The 21,682-nt window shown below is 38.0% G+C and overlaps 1 protein-coding gene across 2 annotated transcripts in view; it reads right to left on the reverse strand.

The window, feature by feature from the left end:
- Window positions 1–6: 6 nt before the first annotated feature.
- LOC111148649 (cms1 ribosomal small subunit homolog (yeast)) overlaps window positions 7–21,682 on the reverse strand; it is a 382,522-nt gene continuing 360,846 nt past the window's right edge. For both annotated transcript variants that reach the window (XM_022505414.1, XM_022505405.1), the window contains 8 exons: window positions 20,643–20,714; window positions 18,812–18,941; window positions 14,624–14,683; window positions 13,395–13,497; window positions 9,815–9,875; window positions 9,293–9,380; window positions 2,841–2,929; window positions 7–313 (listed from right to left, as the gene is read on the reverse strand). In XM_022505414.1, coding sequence (XP_022361122.1) covers window positions 230–313; window positions 2,841–2,929; window positions 9,293–9,380; window positions 9,815–9,875; window positions 13,395–13,497; window positions 14,624–14,683; window positions 18,812–18,941; window positions 20,643–20,714 — 687 coding nt within the window. In that variant the 3' untranslated portion in view covers window positions 7–229. The remainder of the gene's footprint in view (window positions 314–2,840; window positions 2,930–9,292; window positions 9,381–9,814; window positions 9,876–13,394; window positions 13,498–14,623; window positions 14,684–18,811; window positions 18,942–20,642; window positions 20,715–21,682) is intronic.

A 21,682-nucleotide genomic window follows, 5' to 3' on the forward strand; every position in this document is an offset into this window, starting at 1 on the left:
AAAAAATCATACACAAGCTGGTGATACTTTATTATACAGAGAAGTTGGCAAAGGACAGCTTCATTTCTGTCAAAGAATCTCCACCAAAAATTTCTAGTGATTCATGGGGTGATCCAGTTAACATAATAAAACAATAGCTGATATTTACTGAGTCCTTGCAATATTCCAGAGCTATTAAATGAGATGCAAATCCCATCATAAAAACTGGAATTTTTATTAGGACCCAGACTTAGAAAAGGCCGAGCTTCAAAGATTCAGACTTGCATAGACTGAGGACTCCCATTTCCAGAAGTTCAAAAACCTCCTTTCTTATCTAAATGAGAGAAAAGGAAAAAAAAAAAAAAAGAAAAGAAAAGGTTAAGATCAAGAAAAGATGGTCTTGGTGAATAAATTCAACCACCTGGACCTCCTAGTATTTGTGTAGCTGTTATAGCCAGAATCAGGGAGGGCAAAAATCTTAACCTGTGTTTTATTCAGAATTGAAATATTTACTTAAGTAAAGGAAGAGGTACTTAATAAAACATCCATTTCATTAAAGGGCCCTTTTGTAACCATTCAAAATAAAATCTCATAAAAAAATCTTATACATGGGCGCCTGGGTGGCTCAGAGGGTTAAAGCCCCTGCCTTCGGCTCAGGTCATGATCCCAGGGTCCTGGGATCGAGCCCCACATCGGGCTCTTTCCTTGGTGGGGAGCCTGCTTCCTCCTCTCTCTCTCTGCCTGCCTCTCTGCCTACTTGTGATCTCTCTCTGTCCAATAAACAAATAAAATCTTTAAAAAAAAAAAATCTTATACAGGGGCGCCTGAGTGACTCAGTGGGTTGGGCCTCTGCCTTCAGCTCAGATCATGATCTCAGGGTCCTGGGATGGAGCCCCACATCGGGCTCTCTGTTCAGCAGGGAGCCTGCTTCCTCCTCCCTCTGCCTGCCTCTCTGACTACTTGTGATCTCTCTCTCTGTCAAATAAATAAATAAAATCTTAAAAAAAAAAAAACTTATATAAAGGTTTTCAGAATACCCAAAGTATGGCGAGATTGCACACATATTTCAATATAGGATAGCTGATAATGATGACATCAACATAATACAAATAACTGGGTGACAAGGTTTTTTCTTTGACACAATTCCTCCTTATCATTATATTTAGAAAACTTTCAGTGGATTACTCATATTTCACATTATAACTGAAATAATCAGATATAGACTTAAGTTCCTAACATCAAATTTGTGAACTGGTTTTAAAAAACCAGTCACGGGGCACCTGGGTGGCTCAGTGGTTAAAGCATCTGCCTTCAGCTCAGGTCATGATCTCAGGGTCCTGGGATTGAGCCCTGCATCAGGCTCTCTGCTCAGCGGGGAGCCTGCTTCTCCCCACCTCTCTCTGCCTGCCTCTCTGCCTACTTGTGATCTCTGTCAAATAAATAAATAAAATCTTCAAAAAATAAAAAATTAACATTAAAATAAAAAACCAGTCAGTTCAGGGCACAGGTGTGTGTGTGTGTGCGTGCACGCACGTGTATTTGTGTATGTGTATAGGAAACTGATAAAATTGTCTTTTAACCTGTACAGATGTCTGAAGTAACTCACTGATCAATCATAATCAGGTTGGTCATTCTGGGGATATAGTTTTAAGTGGTAAGTTAATTTATTCAGCATGTTTGGAGGATTAGTTCCAAATCTCTTTGATAGTTGCTGCCATGATTAATTAGGTTGGTGACTGGCAGCCATTTTTATTATTGGATAAATCTTTTTCTCTCCAACAGATACTTCTTTTTTTTTTTTTTTTTTAAAGACTTTATTTATTTGATAAACAGAGATCACAAGTAGGCAAGAGGCAGGCAGAGAGAGAAGAGGAGGGAAGCAGGCTCCCTTCCAAGCAGAGGGCCCAATGAGGCACTCAATCCTAGGACCCTGGGATCATGACCTGAGCAGAAGGCAGAGGCTTAACCCGCTGAGCCATCCAGGCACCCCTCTAACAGATACTTCTAAACATTGGGCTAGATTGAAAAATTGTCCCATGATACACAGTAGGTGACAAATCAATTTTTCACATTTTGATAATGGATTACTTTTATTTATTTATTTATTTTTAAGATTTTATTTATTTGACAGAGAGAGAGAGAGAGAGAGATCACAAGTAGGCAGAGAAGCAGGTAGAGAGAGAGAGGGGGAAGCAGGCTCCCCACTGAGCAGAGAGCCCGATGTGGGGCTTGATCCCAGGACCCTGAGATCATGACCTGAGCTTAAGGCAGAGGCTTTAACCCACTAGGCCACCCAGACACCCCTGGATTACTTTTATAATACAGAATGAGCTAATGCTGTGGCCACAAAGGCACTTAATCAGTTTTAATACACTGAGACATCAAAATAATTTCCCCACTAAAACAAAAACAAAATAGCACTCTATATTAAGTGAGTTTTGGGGCATGGGAGATGCAGGCCACGAGGCAAGTTTGTGCCTCTACTCCCTCACACATTTTTAAGGATGAAAGACAAAGATGACTATGTCTCTAAAGCAAAACACACAAAAATGTGCCAAGTCCTCCAGATCTTCCTGTTTCTCAAAGGTACAATATAGATGTGGTCCCCAGTGGGGCAGAGACCCCTGGTCATATAAAGAAGAAACAAAGCTGACTCCTATAAAACAAAGGGAACGGATACAGTTAGGTCTAAGTGGGTGAGATGGACTCTGTAATTGCAGTTACTTCAGAGTTAAAAGATAGAAATCATTTCAATGGCCAGAATGTGCTCGCTCCCCATGTCAAAGATTTTATTACTGTGTCTGAACGCAAGTTCAAGTTGAAGAAAAAAAGATTGAAAACAATTGCTGGTTACACAGTACCTCGGGAATGTCCATCATCCTCCTCAACTTCTGATCTCTCCAGTTCCAGTCAAAAACGAGAAACTTTAAGGGGTTCAAATTAAGGCCACCTGAAAGAAACATAGAGAGAGTTGCTACAGCAAAGGCCTCATGACATAAGCTTATTCAAATGACTTTTTAGTCTCCTGGTTGCTTTTTGCCTCATTTGCTGTCCTCTTCCCCAGCAACTAATCTCCGCACACTGAAGGAGGCGGCCCTTGCTGATGGAAAACAAATGCAGCACTCTGAGATTGCTTTCCTTACAACCTTATCACTGATTCTGAGGGAAGCAGAGAAGCTGCTAAGCTTCTCAATTGCTCAAGTGCTGGCAAAGAATCCCAAACTTCCTTTCAGGAAGCCCCAGAGGGTGAAGTCTCATTCCTGACAGGAATTTGGTAAGATGGATCCTGCTGCCTGGGTAGTGGCCCTTCAGAGGAGTTGAGTCCAGTGCAGTGTGAATGACTGTGAGGAGGCGAATGGACAGAAGGATGAGGGTGGGGTTCAGGGGTTAATTTTAGACAGAAAATGAAGTAAATATGAATAGGCTCTATTCAAAGTCTGTGATCATTTGAGAAGACTAGCAAACCACTGAAGGACTCCATTTCTACTATCTTCCTCTGTATCTAGAGATAATTGCGGAATAAGGGGCTGGAGGAGACCTCAGAGTCTGTCCCTCAGAGGTCTCAGAGTTTGGCACAGTTTTTCCCACTCCCTAGGTTTTTTCCATTGCCCCAAGCTGTTTCATGTAACATGTGGAAACATAACTGAAGCCTTCCTTTACTCTGCAGCGCTTCCCCCTCAACTTTTCTCTGTGATTATTTCAATATTTCCCCTTCTGCCCAAAAGACTTTTCTTCTTATAATTCCTCTTATTTATTTAAATATTTTATTTATTTACTTATTTGAGAGAGCTAGAAAGAGAGTGAGCACACACAGGCACCTGAGTGGTGGGGAGGGGCACAGGCAGAGAGATACTCTCAGGCTGTCTCTGCACTGAGTGTTCCCTGACGCAGGGCTCAGTCCTATGACCCTGAGATCATGACCTGAACTGAAATTAAAAGTTGGATGCTTAACCGACTGAGTCATCCAGGTGCCCCCATAATGCCTCTTATTTAAAATTCTCTCTGTGGGCTGCTCAGTGGGGACTGAGTCTGGGATCAAGCTCCATATCGGGCTCCCCGCTCAGTGGGGAATCTGCTTCTCTCCCTGCCCTCCACCCCACTCTCTTGCTTTCTCTTACTCTCTCTCTCTCTCAAGTAAACAAATAAAATCTTAAAAAAATAAAATTCTCTCTGCAAAATTAAAAATGATAACTTGAGAAGGACAATGGATTGGTAGCCTTCCCTTAAAAATAACTTACTATTGGTGGGAGAGCACACAGAAACAGCCTTTCAGGAAGGCGCCTGAGCATTATATAATAGGAGCTTTAAAATGCTTACTATTTGGGGCGCCTGGGTGGCTCAGTGGGTTAAAGCCTCTGCCTTCGGCTCTGGTCATGATCCCAGGGTCCTGGGATCGAGCCCTACATCGAGCCCTACATCGAGCCCTACATCAGGCTCTCTGCTCAGCGGGGAGCCTGCTTCCTCCTCTCTCTCTCTGACTGCCTCTCTGCCTACTTGTAGTCTCTGTCTGTCAAATAAATAAATAAAATCTTTAAAATAAAATAAAATGCTTACTATTTGCTAAAATAATTTTCTTTCTATGACAAATCTCAGTAAATACATAAGAAACATAAATAGGGTGCCTGGGTGGCTCAGTGGGTTAAAGCCTCTGCCTTCAGTTCAGGTCATGATCCCGGGGTCCTGGGATCAAGTCCCATATCAGGCTCTCTGCTCAGCGGGGAGCCTCCTTCCCCTGCTCTCTCTGCTTGCCTCTCTGCCTACTTGTGATCTCTGTCAAATAAATAAATAAAATTAAAAAAAAAAAGAAACATAAATATAGTTAGTGGGGCACCAGCCTAGCTCAATCGGTAGAGTATATAACTCTTAATCTTAGGGTTGTAAGTTTGAGCCCCAAACTAGGTCTAGAGATTACTTTAGAAACAAAATCTTAAGAAAAAAAAAAACAAACTTAAATACAGTACTTGCAAAGAGTATCATTGCAGTATCATTTATAATAGCAAAAAATTAAGAATAATCCAGGTATCCTACCATAATTGAATTGCTAAATATATATATATATGTATATATATAAAAACTTGGGATAAATATCCAAAATATATAAAAAAACTTCTGCAAATCAGTGGCAAAAAAACCCAAACAATCTGATTTAAAAATAGACAGAGGAAATGAATATAGATATTTTTGCAATGAAGACATCCAAATGGCCAACAGGTACATGAAAAGATGCTCAGCATCACTAATCATCAGGGAAATGTAATTTAAAACCACAGTGAAATATTACATCACACCTGCTAGGATAACTATTACCAAAAAAACCCCACAAGAAATAATATGTGCTGAAGAGGATGTGGAGAAAAGGGACCTGTTGTGTACTGTTGGTAGGAATGTAAATTGGTGTAGCCACTATGGAAAACAGTATGGAAGAACTCTCAAGAAATGGAAAACAGAATTACCATATGATCCAGCAATTCCACTTCTGGGTATATACCCAAAGGAAGTAAACTCACTATCTCAAAAAGATATATGCACCTCTGTTACTGCAGCATTATTTATAACAGCCAAGACATGGAAGCAGCCCTCAGTGTCCATCAACAAAAGAATGAAAAAAGAAAAGGTTACACACACACACACACACACACACACACACACACACACACACACACTATTGTTCAGTCACAAAAGAGAAGGAAATCTTGTCATTTGTGATAATAGGGATGAATCTTGGGGGCATTATGCTAAATGAAGTAAGTCAAACAGAGAAGGACAAATACTGCATGATTTCACTTAAATGTAGAATCTAAAAAACATAACTCATAGATACAGAGAACACATTGGGGGTTGTCAAAGGTGGGGGGGTGGTTTGGGGAAAATGGGAGAAGGTGGTCAAAAGATAAAAACTTCTAGTAGTAAGGTAAATAAGTTCTGGGGATGTAATGTGCAGCACAGTGAGTGTAGTTAATACTGTACTGTACATATGAAAGGTGCTAAGAGAATAGATCTTAAGAATTCTTGTCACAAGAAAAAAATTATAACTATTTGAGGTGATCGATGTTAACTAAATTTATTGTGGTAATCATTTCACTATATATGTATAAAGTCATATTGTACATACTGGAGTAATACAAGTTTACATGTCAATTATGTCTCACTAAAACGATAAAAAACAGAATATTATGTAGAATATTATGCAGCCATTAAAAACAAAAAATTAAAACTATTTCATGGCAAAGAAAGTCCTCATAAGATATTTTAAGTGGAGGGGTGCCTGGGTGGCTCAGTTTGTTAAGTGTCTGCCTTCGGCTCAGGCCATGATCCCAGGGTCCTAGGATTGAACCCCACATCCGGCTCCCTGCTCTGCAGGGAGCCTGCTTCTCCCTTTTCTTCTGCCACTCCCCCTGCTTGTGCTCTCTTGTTCTCTCTCTGTCAAGTAAATAAAATCTTAAAAAAAAGAAAAAGAGTTGAAAAAAGGTAAGTTGAAAAGACAAGTTATAAAATTATTATATATAGTTTGATTTCCACTTATAAAAATATATAAATACATAGAAAAAAAGAAAGGAAATATATTCAATATTAACTAAAAGTGATTGTCTCTAAAGTGATTTATTTTCTTTTCTATACCTTTTTGCATTGTTGAAAAGCTCTTATTGTTAGAAAATCTCCTTCATTATTAAATTAAAACAATATACTTCTGTCTATAACTGTACAGATCCCAATGTCCTGGGATATCTTTGGAAGTCTGGAAACTTTCCTTAATATATCAAATATATATAAACGTCTTAAGTCATAAACAGCTACATAGAATGAGTTATGTGCCATTTGCTCAGCTTTGTTAGATTCCCAGTTTCTAGAGTGCTAGAATTGTTCTCCCCCCGCCTTTTCTTAAGATTTTTTTTATTTATATGAGGGAGAGAGACAGAGACAGAAGTATGAGTGGGGGAGGGAGGGGCAGAGGGAGAGGGAGAAGCAGACTCCTTGCTGAGCAGAAAAAATCAACAGCTCCTTAAATGATTTTTCCACTTCTTAAATAAAATAAGCTTTCACAGTGAGACCTCACAACTCTATGGAAATCAAATTTCAACAATACGTAGAGCTTTGTTTTCTCCCTTTCCCTTTCTCTCTTTTTAAATATGGAGAAGAATGACTCTTTTGCATGGGGGGCTTGGTGACACACAAGAAACCACCTCGATTCTAGGGAGGGGTGAGGTGAATCTCTGGCTAAGAGCTGTGGGAGAAGCAGGGTTTACCCCTGGGCTCTCCTGCTGGCCAGCCAAACTCTCCCAACCCTATATCTCACAAATATGCTATGTGTACCTCTCATCTGTTCCTTCACTTCAATGTCCTCCCATGTCCATAAGGCAAAAACCCAAACTCTTCAGCTTAGTGTTTAAGACCCTCCCTCCACACTGACTTTCTTTCCAACTGAATCACCAGCTACTAAAGTCCGTGAAGTTTCCAACCAAGAAAGTGGGTTTCTTTAATAAAAATAAAAACTAACATTTGATTTCTTAGGGTGTGAAACACATTGTGTCAAACTCTTTATTGGCATTTTATTATCATACCAATCCTTTGAGGAAGATATTACCACTATCCCTGTCATTTGAATACAGAAACAGATTTAGAGAGGTTAAGTAACTTGCCAAGGTCACAGCGCTGGACCTGGGATTTGACTCTGGACTGAATTCATAATAGGGACTTGTAACCTCAACCCTCTATCTCAATCATGTGTATCTGCCTGCCCTCTTCTGACTCAGCAGTACTCCCATTCCTGATTGCTTTTTCTCACATCTCTGTACTTCAAAGATCCTATTTTAATCCTTCTCACACTTTATTTTATTTATTTTTTTTAAAGATTTTATTTATTTATTTGACAGACAGATCACAAGTAGGCAGAGAGGCAGGCAGAGAGAGAGAGAGGAGGAAGCAGGCTCCCTGCTGAGGAGAAAGCCCGATGTGGGGCTCTTGATCCCAGGACCCTGGGATCATGACCTGAGCTGAAGGCAGAGGCTTTAACCCACTGAGCCACCCAGGCGCCCCCTTCTCACACTTTAAAGATCAGTTAAAGATCCTTTCCTCCCTAATGCCTTCCACACAGTTTCAGCCTCCATAACAATGTATTTTAACTCCTATAGGACTTGGAAGTGCTCATTTGGCCCTTGGCATTTACTGCCTCATGTCCTCAATCTCCATCTATGCACATTTATTTCTTCAAGGATCAGGAGCTCCTTGAGGGGGAGAAGCTCTGGAACTAGGAAGTCTAGACTGAGAAACTGTGGGAGAGCCACTTAACCCTTCAGAGCTTCAGGGTTTTCTAAGAAATAAAAATGCTAGCCTGCACGGGTACCATGAATATTTAATGAGACACCTAAGAGTGTTTAGCGTAGACCAGTGCAAGTACGAACTAAAAAAAAATGTTTCCATTCCTTGTCTGGAGCTGCTAAGTTTGTTACGTCTTTGTAATTGCACAGCCTTTTGTATATAGTGGGTTCGTTTAACCCAGGATGGCTTTCATCTGGAAAGAAACATAAGTATTTTAAGCTTTTGTTTGCTTCTTGGCAAATGCCCATCTTTATATTGAGTTATTACATTGATGAACCCATTTCTTTTATATATATATATATATATATATATATATGAATAGCTCCAGTCATAAAACAAACTTCTATTACTATATTAAATAAGTAATTTGGAAATGAGTATTGAAAAGAAATCTTTAATCAGTCTGGCAGGTAAAGCAGGTAATAAGATCATCAGCAGATTAACAGGTTTTAGGCTATTCACTTTGAGAAAGCTAACAAATTATAAAACCCCATGGGTGGATGCCGTCTGGAATACTTTCTGGGTAAAGTACTAAAAGAGAAATGCATTTGGGAGAAATATTCTAGAATACTTATATTTCATCCATAGAAACTGCATTTTTGTTTCAACATGTTTTATATGAAACCCTCAACTGAAATGGCAGTCTTGGGAACCAAGATTCAATTAATTAAGAGGGATATACTAACTCATCCAGCTCTACAAATTCTAGAGGTTGCAAATTGGTGAAATGAATTGTGGATCCACTAACCTGCTTAAAGCAACTGGAATTTGAATATATTTAGGTGGGCACATGTACCACAGTTCACCACAAGCCTTACTATTAATGCCTATTGCACTATACCTGCTGGCTAGCTTTACTGACAAAAGACTGTTTCCAACTCCCGGATGAACACAGAAATCTGGTTTCACTACATCACCAATGTGGTTTCCTAAACTCACGTGGGTTAAAAGGGAAAGTCCCAGTTCTGAGTAGGCATATCAGTGCCTCTCTTCATACCTTGTTTAACGAGTTCTTTAATTCTCCCTGGTGTTCCTACGCCCAGGTGCACCACACGCTTCTCCAGCAACTTTACCTGCTCTTGGACCTATTTATTTCAAGATGGAGGAGATGAAAGGCAAGAAGAGTCATTAGAAAGGGCAATCATAGGCATTTCATCTAAAAGCTAAAGAAGTAAAAAAGCAAATAGGACTACCCTTGTTTAGGCCCAACTTCCAGTGCAAAGAAGGTTAATTAACATCAAGATAGAAAAGCATCATTCTCTAAAACTGGCAAATCTTCAGACTACCCAGGGGTCAAACCTCAGCTTCTGTGCAGGAATCTCGGAGCATAGAGGAGTAGTAACTTTTGTTGGGGCGGGTGGGCATGCAAAGGCAGGGGATGTAAAGAACACAACAGTTATTAAATATGTTATATAAAAAGGCACCAAAGAAAACACCTGCTAAGGAGTTAAGAAAAAGCTAGGAGCAGCCCTTAAGGATAACTTACAATACCCATCAGGAACCACAGGCCCTTACTTACCTTAATGTGTTTTGCAAATAATTTCATAACTTTGCTGTCCCCTCTAAATGCTGTCATTGACCTAATTAAAAAAAAAGATTAATGCCTAAGAAAACTTACTCATTGCCGGCCACGTTGACTACTTAAGTATTATGTCTTGCTTTAAAGAGAATATATGTGTTTAAGTGTGTAACTATGAGCATATGCATGTGTAAATATACACAGATACAAAACGCTGAGATTTTCAGGTTGGCCCATGGATGGAAGGAAAGTGAGGAATCCTTTTATTCAGGCATGTATCTGGGTTGGCTTCTACTTTTCATACACAAGGTTAACTTTACTTAGGTTTGCTTGATAACTGAAGCTTATGGATCTGCCCTTCATTTGTAATACAGAATTTCCATATTTCAGGTCCCTGGCAGAGAACTCATTTTTAAATTCTGCAGTATAGTTCTCATACAAAATTTGGTTGCAAGAAGTATCTTGGAGCAGTGATGTCAGCCTATGCTCTGTGGAGCCCAAAGGCATCTACAAAAGTTTGTATGTGACTGCCATGGTGGGTTGCTGGGAATGAGCTGACAGGGAGGAGAAGGCTTATGTCCTGCAATCAGAGGAATCCTCCACTTTTATCTACTTAGCAGAATGAGCTTTTCTGCAAAATTTTGTATGTATTAATGCTCCTGGCATCAACAGGTATAAAAGAACAATCAATCCTTTAGTTGCTGTTTGGGAATAGAACTAACATGGGAATATGCTTGGAAATATTATTGTTTTTTATATATATTATTATGTTTTGAGAAATGTTATTGACTGTAGGAATATATGAGTTTGCAAGATAGTAAATTATACTATATAAGTTCTGCTGCACTTGTACTCATACATAAGCTTTCTCCATGGGAAGGTTAACTAGGAAGACAGAGTTTAGAGGACATGTTTAACATTAATTCATGGTCCTCAAAAGAATAGGTATTCTTATAAAAGTTAGAATTATTCACCATTAGTTTTTTTTTTTTTTTAAATATTGTATTTATTTATTTGACAGAGAGACACAGCGAGAGAGGGAACACAAGCAGGGGGAGTGAGAGAGGGAGAAGCAGGCTTCCCACCAAGCCGGGAACCTGATGCGGGGCTCGATCCCAGAATCCTGGGATCATGACCTGAGCCCAAGGCAGACGCTTAACGACTGAGCCACCCAGGTGCCCCCACCATTAGTTTTTATGAATAGGGCTTGTTGTGCGAGCTCAGAAATCTCTTTTTGCAAATCACCTAACCTTGAAGTAGATCATATTACCAAAGACACAGAACACAGAATTGGTAAATGAAGCGTGACAACACAGGGCTTTTATGCCCTTCAGAAAGGTAGAGTAAAAGCCCAAATCAATGTGACAGCTTGTTTTTAAGAGGCCATCTCCAGGCCAACCCCTTTGCCATTAATGTTTGAATCTGAAATGAACTCTGTGGTTGTAGTTTTTAAAACACTGAAAAGTCAATGTGAACTACTATGACTTCAGAACCAGAAAGTATAGCTGCCCAGAAACAGCTGGAGTCTTGAAGATCAATTGTGTTTGGAGCAGAAATAGTTGCAAGAAACACTTTTATTTTACTGAGAGTCGGTGTGATACAATTTAATGCGTGTGCCTTGCGGGGAAAGGAGAGTTTGAAGAACTTAAAAAACCACTTTTCTAAATTTGTAATCAGATTAGTTCATTTAGAAAAATACATGCAAGTAACTATTGAAAGTCTACATTTGCACCTTAATTTATTTTCTCCAGGACCTGAACTTTCCTTTGTTTTGTCTCCTGTCAAAGCCGGTGCAAAGCCTGGCCCTGGAATAGGGCTAGTTCCAGTAAATCCCAATTTACTCTGATGGCTCTTCTCTGAAAAATCAATGATCCCGTGGAAACCTTTTTGTTTTTTCTACAAAAACTACAGTAAATGAAAAGGTATGTGAAAGCACCTAGTAAAGCACTGACAAATTATCTTTAAAACATAATTTTTATATTTAAATTTCGATCTATTTGGAATTTACTTTGGTATGAGAAGTGAGATAGGGATCCAACTTTACTTTTCCAGATGGCTACCCAGTTGTTCCAACACCATTTATTAAATAATCCATCTTTCCCGTCTGCTTTGTCACTTTTGCCATATGCTACGTTTTCACATGCATATAGGCCTATTTCTGAACTTCCAATTCTGTTCCACTGGTCTGATCTGTCATGCATATGCCGGTTCCATACTGTTTGAATTAGGGAGACTTGGTAACATATCTATTGGTAATCTGGTAGATACTATAGGTATAGTATCCACTCACTAATGTTCTTTCTCAGAATTTCCCCAGTTATTTTTCTTCTGTATTTTCTCTTATGAACTTAGAACTATAGCTTATCTTTAACTTTTGAACTTTATTGAGTTAGAAAACCAATTCTACCGGAGTTTCACTGGGAATCTGTGAAATTTATAGATTATTCTAGGTAAAATAGGCATCTTTGCAACAGTGACTTTTTTTTTTAATTTAAAGATTTTATTTATTTATTTGACACACACAGAGAGAGAACGAGCAAGTATAAGCAGGGACAGCGGCAGAGGGAGAGAGAGAAGTAGAAGCTGAGCAGGGAGCCTGATGCAGGACTCAATCCTAGGACTCTGGGATCACTACCTGAGCCAAAGGCAGATGCTTAACCAACTGAGCCACCCAGGCATCCCTACACTGATTCTTCCTATTTAGCAATATTGTATGCCCTTTTGTTTAAGATCCTTTGAGCTGTGGGGCACCTGGGTGGCTCAGTGGGTTAAGCTTCCGACTCTTGATTTCAGCTCAGGTCACCATCTCAGGGTGGTGAAATGGAGCCCCACATCAGGCTCTGTGCTGGGGATGGAGTCTGCTTAAGATTCTCTCTCTTCTCCCTCTGCCTCTCCCTGCCCCCACCACCTCTTAAAAAAAGATCTGAGTTGCTTATGTAATATTTTCTTTATATAGATTTTGGTAGGTTTATTATTTGGTAGTCTATTTTTTCTTGTTATTATTTTAAATTAGATCTTTTCTTCCATTATTTTTTCCAACTCGTCACTGCTTATATTATTTCCTTGCTTTTACTCTTGGCCTCTAGAGTGGCAGAACATGTGTTTTCCACACAAAAGCCAAAAGTGATCCTTTAGATTGATTATTCAGATCATGTAACTCTTCTGCTCAAAATCTTCCAATAGCATTGTATCTCAGGGCCTTTTATACTTTCTGTCCACTCTGTCTGGAATGTATTTCTTCTAGATATCTACATGGCATTCTCCTTCACTTTGTTTATGTCTCTGCTCAAATGTCATTCTCCTTAGAAAAGCTTACTGTGACAACCCTTTTAAAAGTAGCCCTCCAACCCCCTCCTTCCTTTTGTCATGCTTTATTTTTTCTTATATAATTTAACATTACCTGACATCATAATGTGTATTTATTTGTTTATTGTCTGTCTCCCTCACCAGAAGGTAAGTTCCATGAAAGAAGGGATTCTATTTTGTTCATTGTTACATTTCCAACATATAGAACATATCAACTTGACACATCTCAGTTACTCAGAAAACATTTATGAAATGAATAGGTGAGGTATCTAACCTAATGAGCTCCAAGGCCCGGACAGCAGAGCTGCAGATGATCAACATCAGGACTGATTTCTTCTCATTATGGTTTTTCCGAAGTTTTACCCACTTAGGGCAGACTGAAAAAAAAAAAAAAGTAAGAAAAATATTACTCTAAATATTGTAAAATAGGGCCCTTATTTATTTTAGCCCCATGAGTATTCTCCAATTACTCTTTGTTAGTGTTTAATTAGGTATTGTCCAGATTCTATTCTCTGGTTATTCGAGATATTAGATTAAAATGAAATATCATCAACTTATATCATAAAACACATAATATGCCAAGTGGCTAAATGTGACTAGTTTTAGTACCAAGTAAAAAAAAGTTTGGAATAATACATTTTTGATAATTTATGTTTGATGCTTGATGGCAAAGACTAAATAGAAAAAGAACTCAGATTCAATAATGTTAAATTTTAAGGAAACACTCAACACAAGATAAAAATAGAAATGACATTAAAATAATAGCAAGCATATATTAAATATGGATACTGTTTAGTTCTCATAACCCACTGAGGTTTATTCTACCTTAACGTACATTTACACCTGCTGAATTTGAGGTGCAGAAAGGTTTAAGAACTCAAGTTGAGTGCCATCAGAACTACTCTGAGTTTGAAAAAAGAATGTTAAATCTCTATTTCTAAACTATTTCATTATCAGTCGCAATAGATGACTACCTAATATGAAAAATCTGGTTATTACTGGCTATACACAATAAATATCGAAAAGATGAAATTAGGTTGTGTGATAGCCATGGTCTGAGTTATGAGCATATGAAAAGAATTTCAGAACTTTACAGCCAGAATAAAGATCACATGTCCAACTTCCTTATCTTTCAGGTAACAAAGTCAAGTCCTGGAAGAGTACTCAGCGACTTGCCCCAGGTCAAATAGTGAGAGACTTGGATCTAGAATGATAATTAATCTCTGGATTACTACACCAATACTTCTAATGTATTATAAACCAAAAATGAGACAAAAACTCAAATTCTTAAAGCCAGGGCAAAACAAGAATAAACTTAAATAAACAGAAATTGATATCAAGATGTACCTTAAGAAAAACCTCCATTTCAAATCCATTTGAGGTGGAAAGTTTTGCTTTTAAATATAGTTTCAAAAGTTTTTATTCTAACTAGATGGATCTTATGTTTTAATGGAGTAATAACAACTTGGTGAATAACTTAAAAGAAAACCATAGGTTACTTACTTTCTTTTAGGTATGATGAGAGACTATGAGTCAAATCATTGGCCTTGAGGAAACAGGAGTCTGGAATATGATTTTGCAAACATACACATGATCAAAACAGATCCATTGTGAATGTGTCTTCTTGAATAAGGTTGTAAAATATTAGTGAATGGGACTCATTATATATTTTAAAGTGTTGTCCAGTATTTAAAACAAAAGTAGCAATAAGAGCAAGTAAGCTTTTAACTGTCCATGATTTCTTTTCTTTTCTTTTTTTAAAGATTTATTTATTTATTTGACAGAGAGAGAAACAGCAAGAGAGGGAACACAAGCAGGGGGAATGGGAGAGGGAGAAGCAGGCTTCCCACTGGGCAGGGAGCCAGATGCGGGGCTCGATCCCAGAACCCTGGGATCACGAACTGAGCTGAAGGCAGACGCTTAACAGCTGAGTTGCCCATGCACCCTTGTCCCTGATTCTTAGAGTAGTGAAATAGAAGCTTGTTGTATCATTCAATGAACTTATGAAGAATGTTTATTTTTCAAATCATGGAATAGGCAATATACAAAGGTAAAGGGGAAAGAGCTAACAAATCTAAGTAGAGAGGCTCAAACTCACTAGTCATAGAATTGCACATTATAATGATGAGGTAATACTTCACACACCCATTAGAATGATAGCTGTTAGAAAGAGGTATAATACTGACTCTTGTCAAGAATGTAGGGTGATAAGCCTCTTGTGAAATGTAGGAGGAGGGCCACCTGGGTGGCTCAGTGGGTTAAAGCCCTGCCTTCGGCTCAGGTCATGATTCCAGGGTCCTGGGATCGAGCCCCACATCGGGCTCTCTGCTCAGCAAGGAGCCTGCTTCCCTTCCTCTCTCTCTGCCTACCTGTGATCTCTGTCAAATAAATAAATAAATAAAAATCTAAAAAAAAAAAAAGGAAATGTAGGTGGAGGTATAAACTGGTAATAGCGATTCTGGAAAGTAGTCAAATTAAGTTGTATACACTCTATGACCCCATGATTACATTCCTGAGTAAATAATGGAAAGAAATTCTTATGTGGTCTATAAAGAGATAAACACGAGTATATTTATCCTATCATTATTTGTGATAGTGGGGAGCAGGAAGCAACCTAGGTGTCCATATCTGAGAAAATGAATGACCAATAGGTGGTAGATAAAATCACTGGCATACTGTTTAGCATTAAGAAGCAAGGAACTTGATGTGCATTAAGCCATATCAAAAAAGAGATATTAGGCATATCTCAAAAAAGTGCTCAGAGAGGAAAGAGACAGAATGAGAAGTTCAGCACATTATTTAGAGAAATTGTGAAGTGTACACACATACAACAACATGACGTTTTACAAGCATATATACACATTTAAAAGCATTAACACATTAGAGTGAATGCTCTGGGGAAAGTAAAGAGGACTGTGGACTGAAGAAGAGTGGGAATAATGCATCAAAACACAACACAACACTAGAGTAAAAGACAGTATAACACTAAAATAAAATATAAGGGCCTTGCTCAACCAAGGTCTAGCAATTATGTAGTATTGTTAACTCTGTACCTGAGATGTATAAAAAAAGCAGGATCATGTTTATTATTCTAATTCTTTCTATAAGAAAAAGGTTTTCTATAAACACAGTAGAGTGCTAGGGAGTAAACTATTACTAAATTTAAATTAATTTTAACATTAATATTGTGACCCAGCATATGTAACTCACATTATGTGAGTTAACTAACTTCAAAGATGTTGCTTCCTATACATCTGTAGAGCCTCTGATGTTCTTAAAACTGTAATTTCCCAAGTCTGAATATGATCAGACTCACCTGGAGAGCTTTACAAAAGATACAGATTCCCAGGACGGACTCTTTTTGTTAGTAAGTCAGAATTCCTTGGGGGTGGGCCTGGGAATTTGCTTTTTAATTTTTGGGTGATTCAGTTGCTGCTAGCCTACAGGCATTTAGTACTGATCTAAACCACACTGCAGCTCTCAGGAGTACAGCTGAGTTAACTCCAAGAAATTCCTGCCTCAAAACTAATTAAGTGCCCATGTGTATGACATTAACAATATACAGTGAACAATATTAATCGAAAAGACATGTTCCTGCCCTACAGACACAAATAACCTCAAATCAAAACCAACTTAGACACTCAGCAAACTAATAGGAACAGTACCTCATTATCTACATTCAGCTTATATTTATGCTCCTGCCCCTGCCTGTTCCAAATAACCCAGAGCGTGTCCCTTCTCTTACTGTGAACTTCCTCTCTGTCCTTGGTTTCATATGTAGCAAACTGGGCCTTCTCCTAAATGGTCTCTCGATGCTTTTATTCACTGTGTCTCAGAATGGCCCAATTTCTTAACTGAAAATGAAAACCTGTTCTTTTTGTCTATAAAAGTATTTTTAACATATTTTTAACATTTTCCTTCCTTCCTAAACCAAGCCATGACCATACCTTCTTGTTTAACTATATAACTGAACTGTAATAGAGCAATAATATAATGTAAACTCACTATGGAAATCCAATGACTTTAAAGGTTTCTTATGACCTCTGTATCTCTATAATGCTAGAAAATGAAGATTTATGATGTTCCATAAGTATACACAGCATCAGCGATCCCACTATCTCACAAATCCTTCCTGTGTACGCTAACAAAGAACTAGAAGGATAAAGCAACCACTGAGTCAAACTTCAGTTAAACTTTGAACAGAAGCTCTGTTATAACACTTTGTTTCTATGATAGAACAGTCAGGACTTAGCTCTTCTCAAAGGAACTATGCCTGGACAGGAGTGGTTTCTAACTGTTTAAAAAAAAAAAAGTACAAGGAATACCCTTTAAGGAATTTAAGGAGTGCATTTCCACAAGAGCAAGATCTGGAGTTTTAGACTCCTCTGGGCTTTGTGAGTCTAAAACTCCAGATCTTGCTCTTTTGGAAATGCACTCCTTAAATTCCCTAAAGGGTATTCCTTTTGGAAAAGAAGCAGACAGGGGCACTCCTGTTTCCAAACTTAATGTATTTTTTTTTTTTTTTTTAAAGCACATCACAAAGGAATTATAAATATTCAGGGAATGGGATGTTTTTCAGCTCCTTAAGCCTCTAGAAAGCATAAAGTTGTAATGGAAAAGGGAAATCAAGCTACCCTTGACTTTTTCCAACAGTAGTAATTAGATATCCCTAGTAATCTATAAAAAGCTCATCTGAAAGAGTGATACCCAAACCTTGTGTGGTTTGATTTTTAACAACATCTCTTTACTCTCTGCCCCAAAGAGTTAGAGGATGTATCCGAGTTTTTAAATTAATTAAAATCAGTTGTTTTATGAATTTTGCAATATTTTTAACTTAATTATAAATATTCTAAGGCAGTAGATCTCGAACAATAGTAGGTTTAAGAATCACTTGGAGTGAGGTGTCAGCTTTGCTAAAAATGTGGAATTTTATTCCTATCTTTAGATAGTTTGCTTGAAAAAGTCTGGCCTGAGACCCAAAACACTACCATAAAAACAAAACTATAACTAGAAATCTGTGATAAGCACAACAAAACTAAGAAGGTTTCAACTCAGGTCATGACTTCAACGGTTATGACACTGAGCCTGGCATTGAGCCCCTGACCGGTCATTGGGCTCCCTGCTTAGCATGGAGCCTGCTGGAGACTCCTTCTCTCTCCCCTCCTCTCCCAACTTCAGTGTGCACACTCTTTTTCTCAAATAAATAGATAAATCTTAAAAAAAAAAAAAAGCTAAAGTTTTTGTCTATAAAGGGTGAGTAAACTATGTTTCATATCTATACTTTTAATGTGTGCTTTATTTTTATTTTAATTTAACTTCTATCCTCAACTAGGGATTCTTACTCCTTGAAGAACGCTAAAACGATGCACACTCAACAATTAGCTTTTTAAAAAAAATTAAATTATAAATCTTTCTTTAGACTGAACACATACCATTTAGCATCTTAATGAAGAAATCATTCAAAAGTTACAACTATGAGGTTGAGGAAAGGAGTATTAGCACGTGGAAAATACACTGATTCACTGGCGGAGATACCTAGCCATAACATACATAGTGTAGGAAAGAAAAACCCTTTTTGCTCCTCCTCACCAGGAAAGTTGATAGCAATAACAATGAGTTCTGCTAAATGACTAACTTCAGAACAGTAAGGGGAAAAAAAGGAGGGAAAAAACCAAACAAGTCTGGCTGTACCTGGTAGGTTTAGTTCTTCTAATTCAATCACTGAACGACTGCTGCTGTAATAGTCCTTCATCAGTTTCTGTAGGTCTTCAGGGGCACCTGGTTTTGGCTCTGATTTTGCAAGAACATCTGTAATTTTCTTCTAAGACATGAGAAGAAAGGAAAAAATCCCAGGAAGATAGATTTTAGAATGATGTTAGTTTAGAATAGTCTTAAACTGCATACAGATTTTGGTGATAACTGAGTATGAATGTGAGTTCCAATAGATACACTTGAAAAAACTTAAATACTTTTTGGACACAACTACCGCTTTGAAAAATGAATGGGATATCTAAAAGTCTCTTTGTAACTCTTGGTCTATGGCTTCTAGGAGAACTGAAATTTCTGTAGGAGTCTCCATTAATAGGGCATTATTTTCTGTTAAAAGTCAATCTTGTTGCTGTGGAAACCTCTCTTTAATCCTTCGAAGATTTTTATTCCCCAGAGTAGAATTTTGAGAATTTTTTGCCTAACTTGGTTTTCAAGGCACCGAGTCTCACTTTGGGTTTCTTGGATTAAGGTAAAACTTGCAGGAGTAATCTGAGCATTGGAGCCCACTGCAAAGGACTGTAGACTCTTGACTGTCAAGTCTTGGGGGAGAGTCTTGAAGTGGCCCCATGGAAAGCAGAACAGGAATAAGTTTACAGCATTTATTTTGATTTGAATTTACTTGTGCAGCATTTATTGAGTGCCTGTAATGTACTAGGAGCACACCACTGTTCAGTTAATTTTTACCACAAACTTCTCATTTCCTTCTAATGTTTCGACAAAGATCCACAAAGAGCCACTCCCCACCCCCACCTTTTCACCTCCTTCCACAATATCCTCATTTCTATACCGCTGCCAAGAATAATCAAAGTTCTGTCAAATGAATTGACTTTTAAAATATGTCATCAGTAGGCACAGTTTAGTATGACTTCAGCCAAGGCTAAAACTATCTAGCTAGAGTTTTGACCTTGAGCCACCAAGAACTTAACACTCCTGAAGGCCATTAGTGTACAAACTATCAAAGAGAAGTTGAAGTCACTTCTTTAAGGACTTGCCAAACTTCAGCCAATTTGGCATCTGCCATTTGTGAGCAAAGAAACTCTGAACTTTCTAAAAGCTTGCTGTTAAGTAATTGGTTCGAATCCATCTTCTTTACTCTAATCCCAATCATATTTCCTCTGCTGAATTCAACAGTAGACCCTGTTGGCAGGGAGAGAATTACACTGGTGTTTTCACAACTGTGGTGGAGGTTCAAAGCAAACCACACCTTCTCCAAGGTTGAGCCATAAGAAAGTCTGTACAGGAGCAAAAGAGTCTTCCAGGCACTCATAAGCAAGTATTAGAATGTAAGGGGAGACTTTTGCTTTAAATTATGGTTCCAAATTATGGTCAGAAATGCCATATACTATGGTCATCTGGTTATTATTTTCTTTTTATTGGTTTAAAAAACTGAAATGGATATGAAAAGAAAGTTGGTAAATTTCTTTCCAGCAGAGCCAGAAGGGCCAGAGGGCAGGACAGCTTTGGGATCCTTTTAGAATTAGAAATCCATGTCTTCTAACAGCAATGAAAACAAAGGTGGATAGCAAAGATGTCTGGTGCTCCACAAGACTGAAATAGGAATCAGAAGAATTTATTTTTAGCTCCAATAGAAACACTTAATACTTGTGACCTTAGGAAAGTCACCAAACCTCACTGAATCTTACAACCTCTAAAGTGGGAATTATAACAACTGCCTCATCAAAGTACAGTATATAGAAATGTGAGGTAGATCACCCGCGGTTGTAAGAAAATTGTAAGAAAGTATGAATAATACCTTTCTTCTCTTCCTTGTCTTGGTGGCATCTTCTTTTGTTTCCTTTGGTTGTATCAAGAAACATTCTTTAGGCTGTAAAGAGATACAGATGAAGAAATTTTCATCTTAGCATGACGACAGGTCAACTAATGGTAGTAACCCCAGAGTACCTAGGCCATACAGGTATTCTTCTTGTCTTGGTAATACTGTATTGTATTCTCTGTCTTGGTAATATTGTACAGACAGTGATGCTGGAAGACCAATAGGCTCTTAGGCAGGGGCTGGGCTGAGGGAATCAAAAAGTGCCAATGAAAAATCAGAAAGTGCCAATGACTTGAGACTGGAAAAATCTTTGAACAAAGGTGAAAATGTGTGAGTGAGTATATATGTGTGTTTGAAGTGGTGGTACAGGGTATTAAAGATTGAAGACAGTGGCCAGGTTTATAAAATACAGGCAGAGTAGATGTGATTAAAATTAAGATGTGCTAAGAAAGTCTTTGACTAGAGTGACTGGCATTTGCCATGAACTAGCAATGTGTGAGCTTGTATTTCCAAGTCATTGGTTTACTATTTTGTTATTCATTCCTTTCCTCTTTCAATAAGCATTGAAAAACTGAAGTAGGACATATTTACTTACATTTTTATAAAACCAGCTGCACCAAATGCCTTATCTATAGTGACTACAAAATGAATGTTTCTGCTGATGGTCTGATAAAAGTCTCAGCACAATGGCATTTTGAGTAATCAGTTTTGCCTGTTGCCTTGACCCCTGAGCACCCCATATAGTTTAATGCTATTTTTACCCTGAGGTTTTTTTTTTAAATGTAGAAAAACAGGAGATTTGGATTAAGACCTTGATTTATAAAATAGAATGCCTCAGATTCCTTATTTATTAATCATAAGCAAGAATATAAAATGTTTCCTGTGCTGGCTCTTTTATGCAATATTTTCAAACAAGTTGCCAAGTAAGATATAAAATATGAGTGAAAACTTATTCTCAGTTTTTCCTGGATTAAGTTTCCATCCCAACCAGAAAGTACTCAGTTTAAGTTGGTAAGCTA

This window comes from Enhydra lutris, unplaced genomic scaffold, assembly GCF_002288905.1.
Source record: "Enhydra lutris kenyoni isolate GAN:26980312 unplaced genomic scaffold, ASM228890v2 scaffoldscaffold2, whole genome shotgun sequence".
Lineage (NCBI taxonomy): Eukaryota > Metazoa > Chordata > Mammalia > Carnivora > Mustelidae > Enhydra > Enhydra lutris.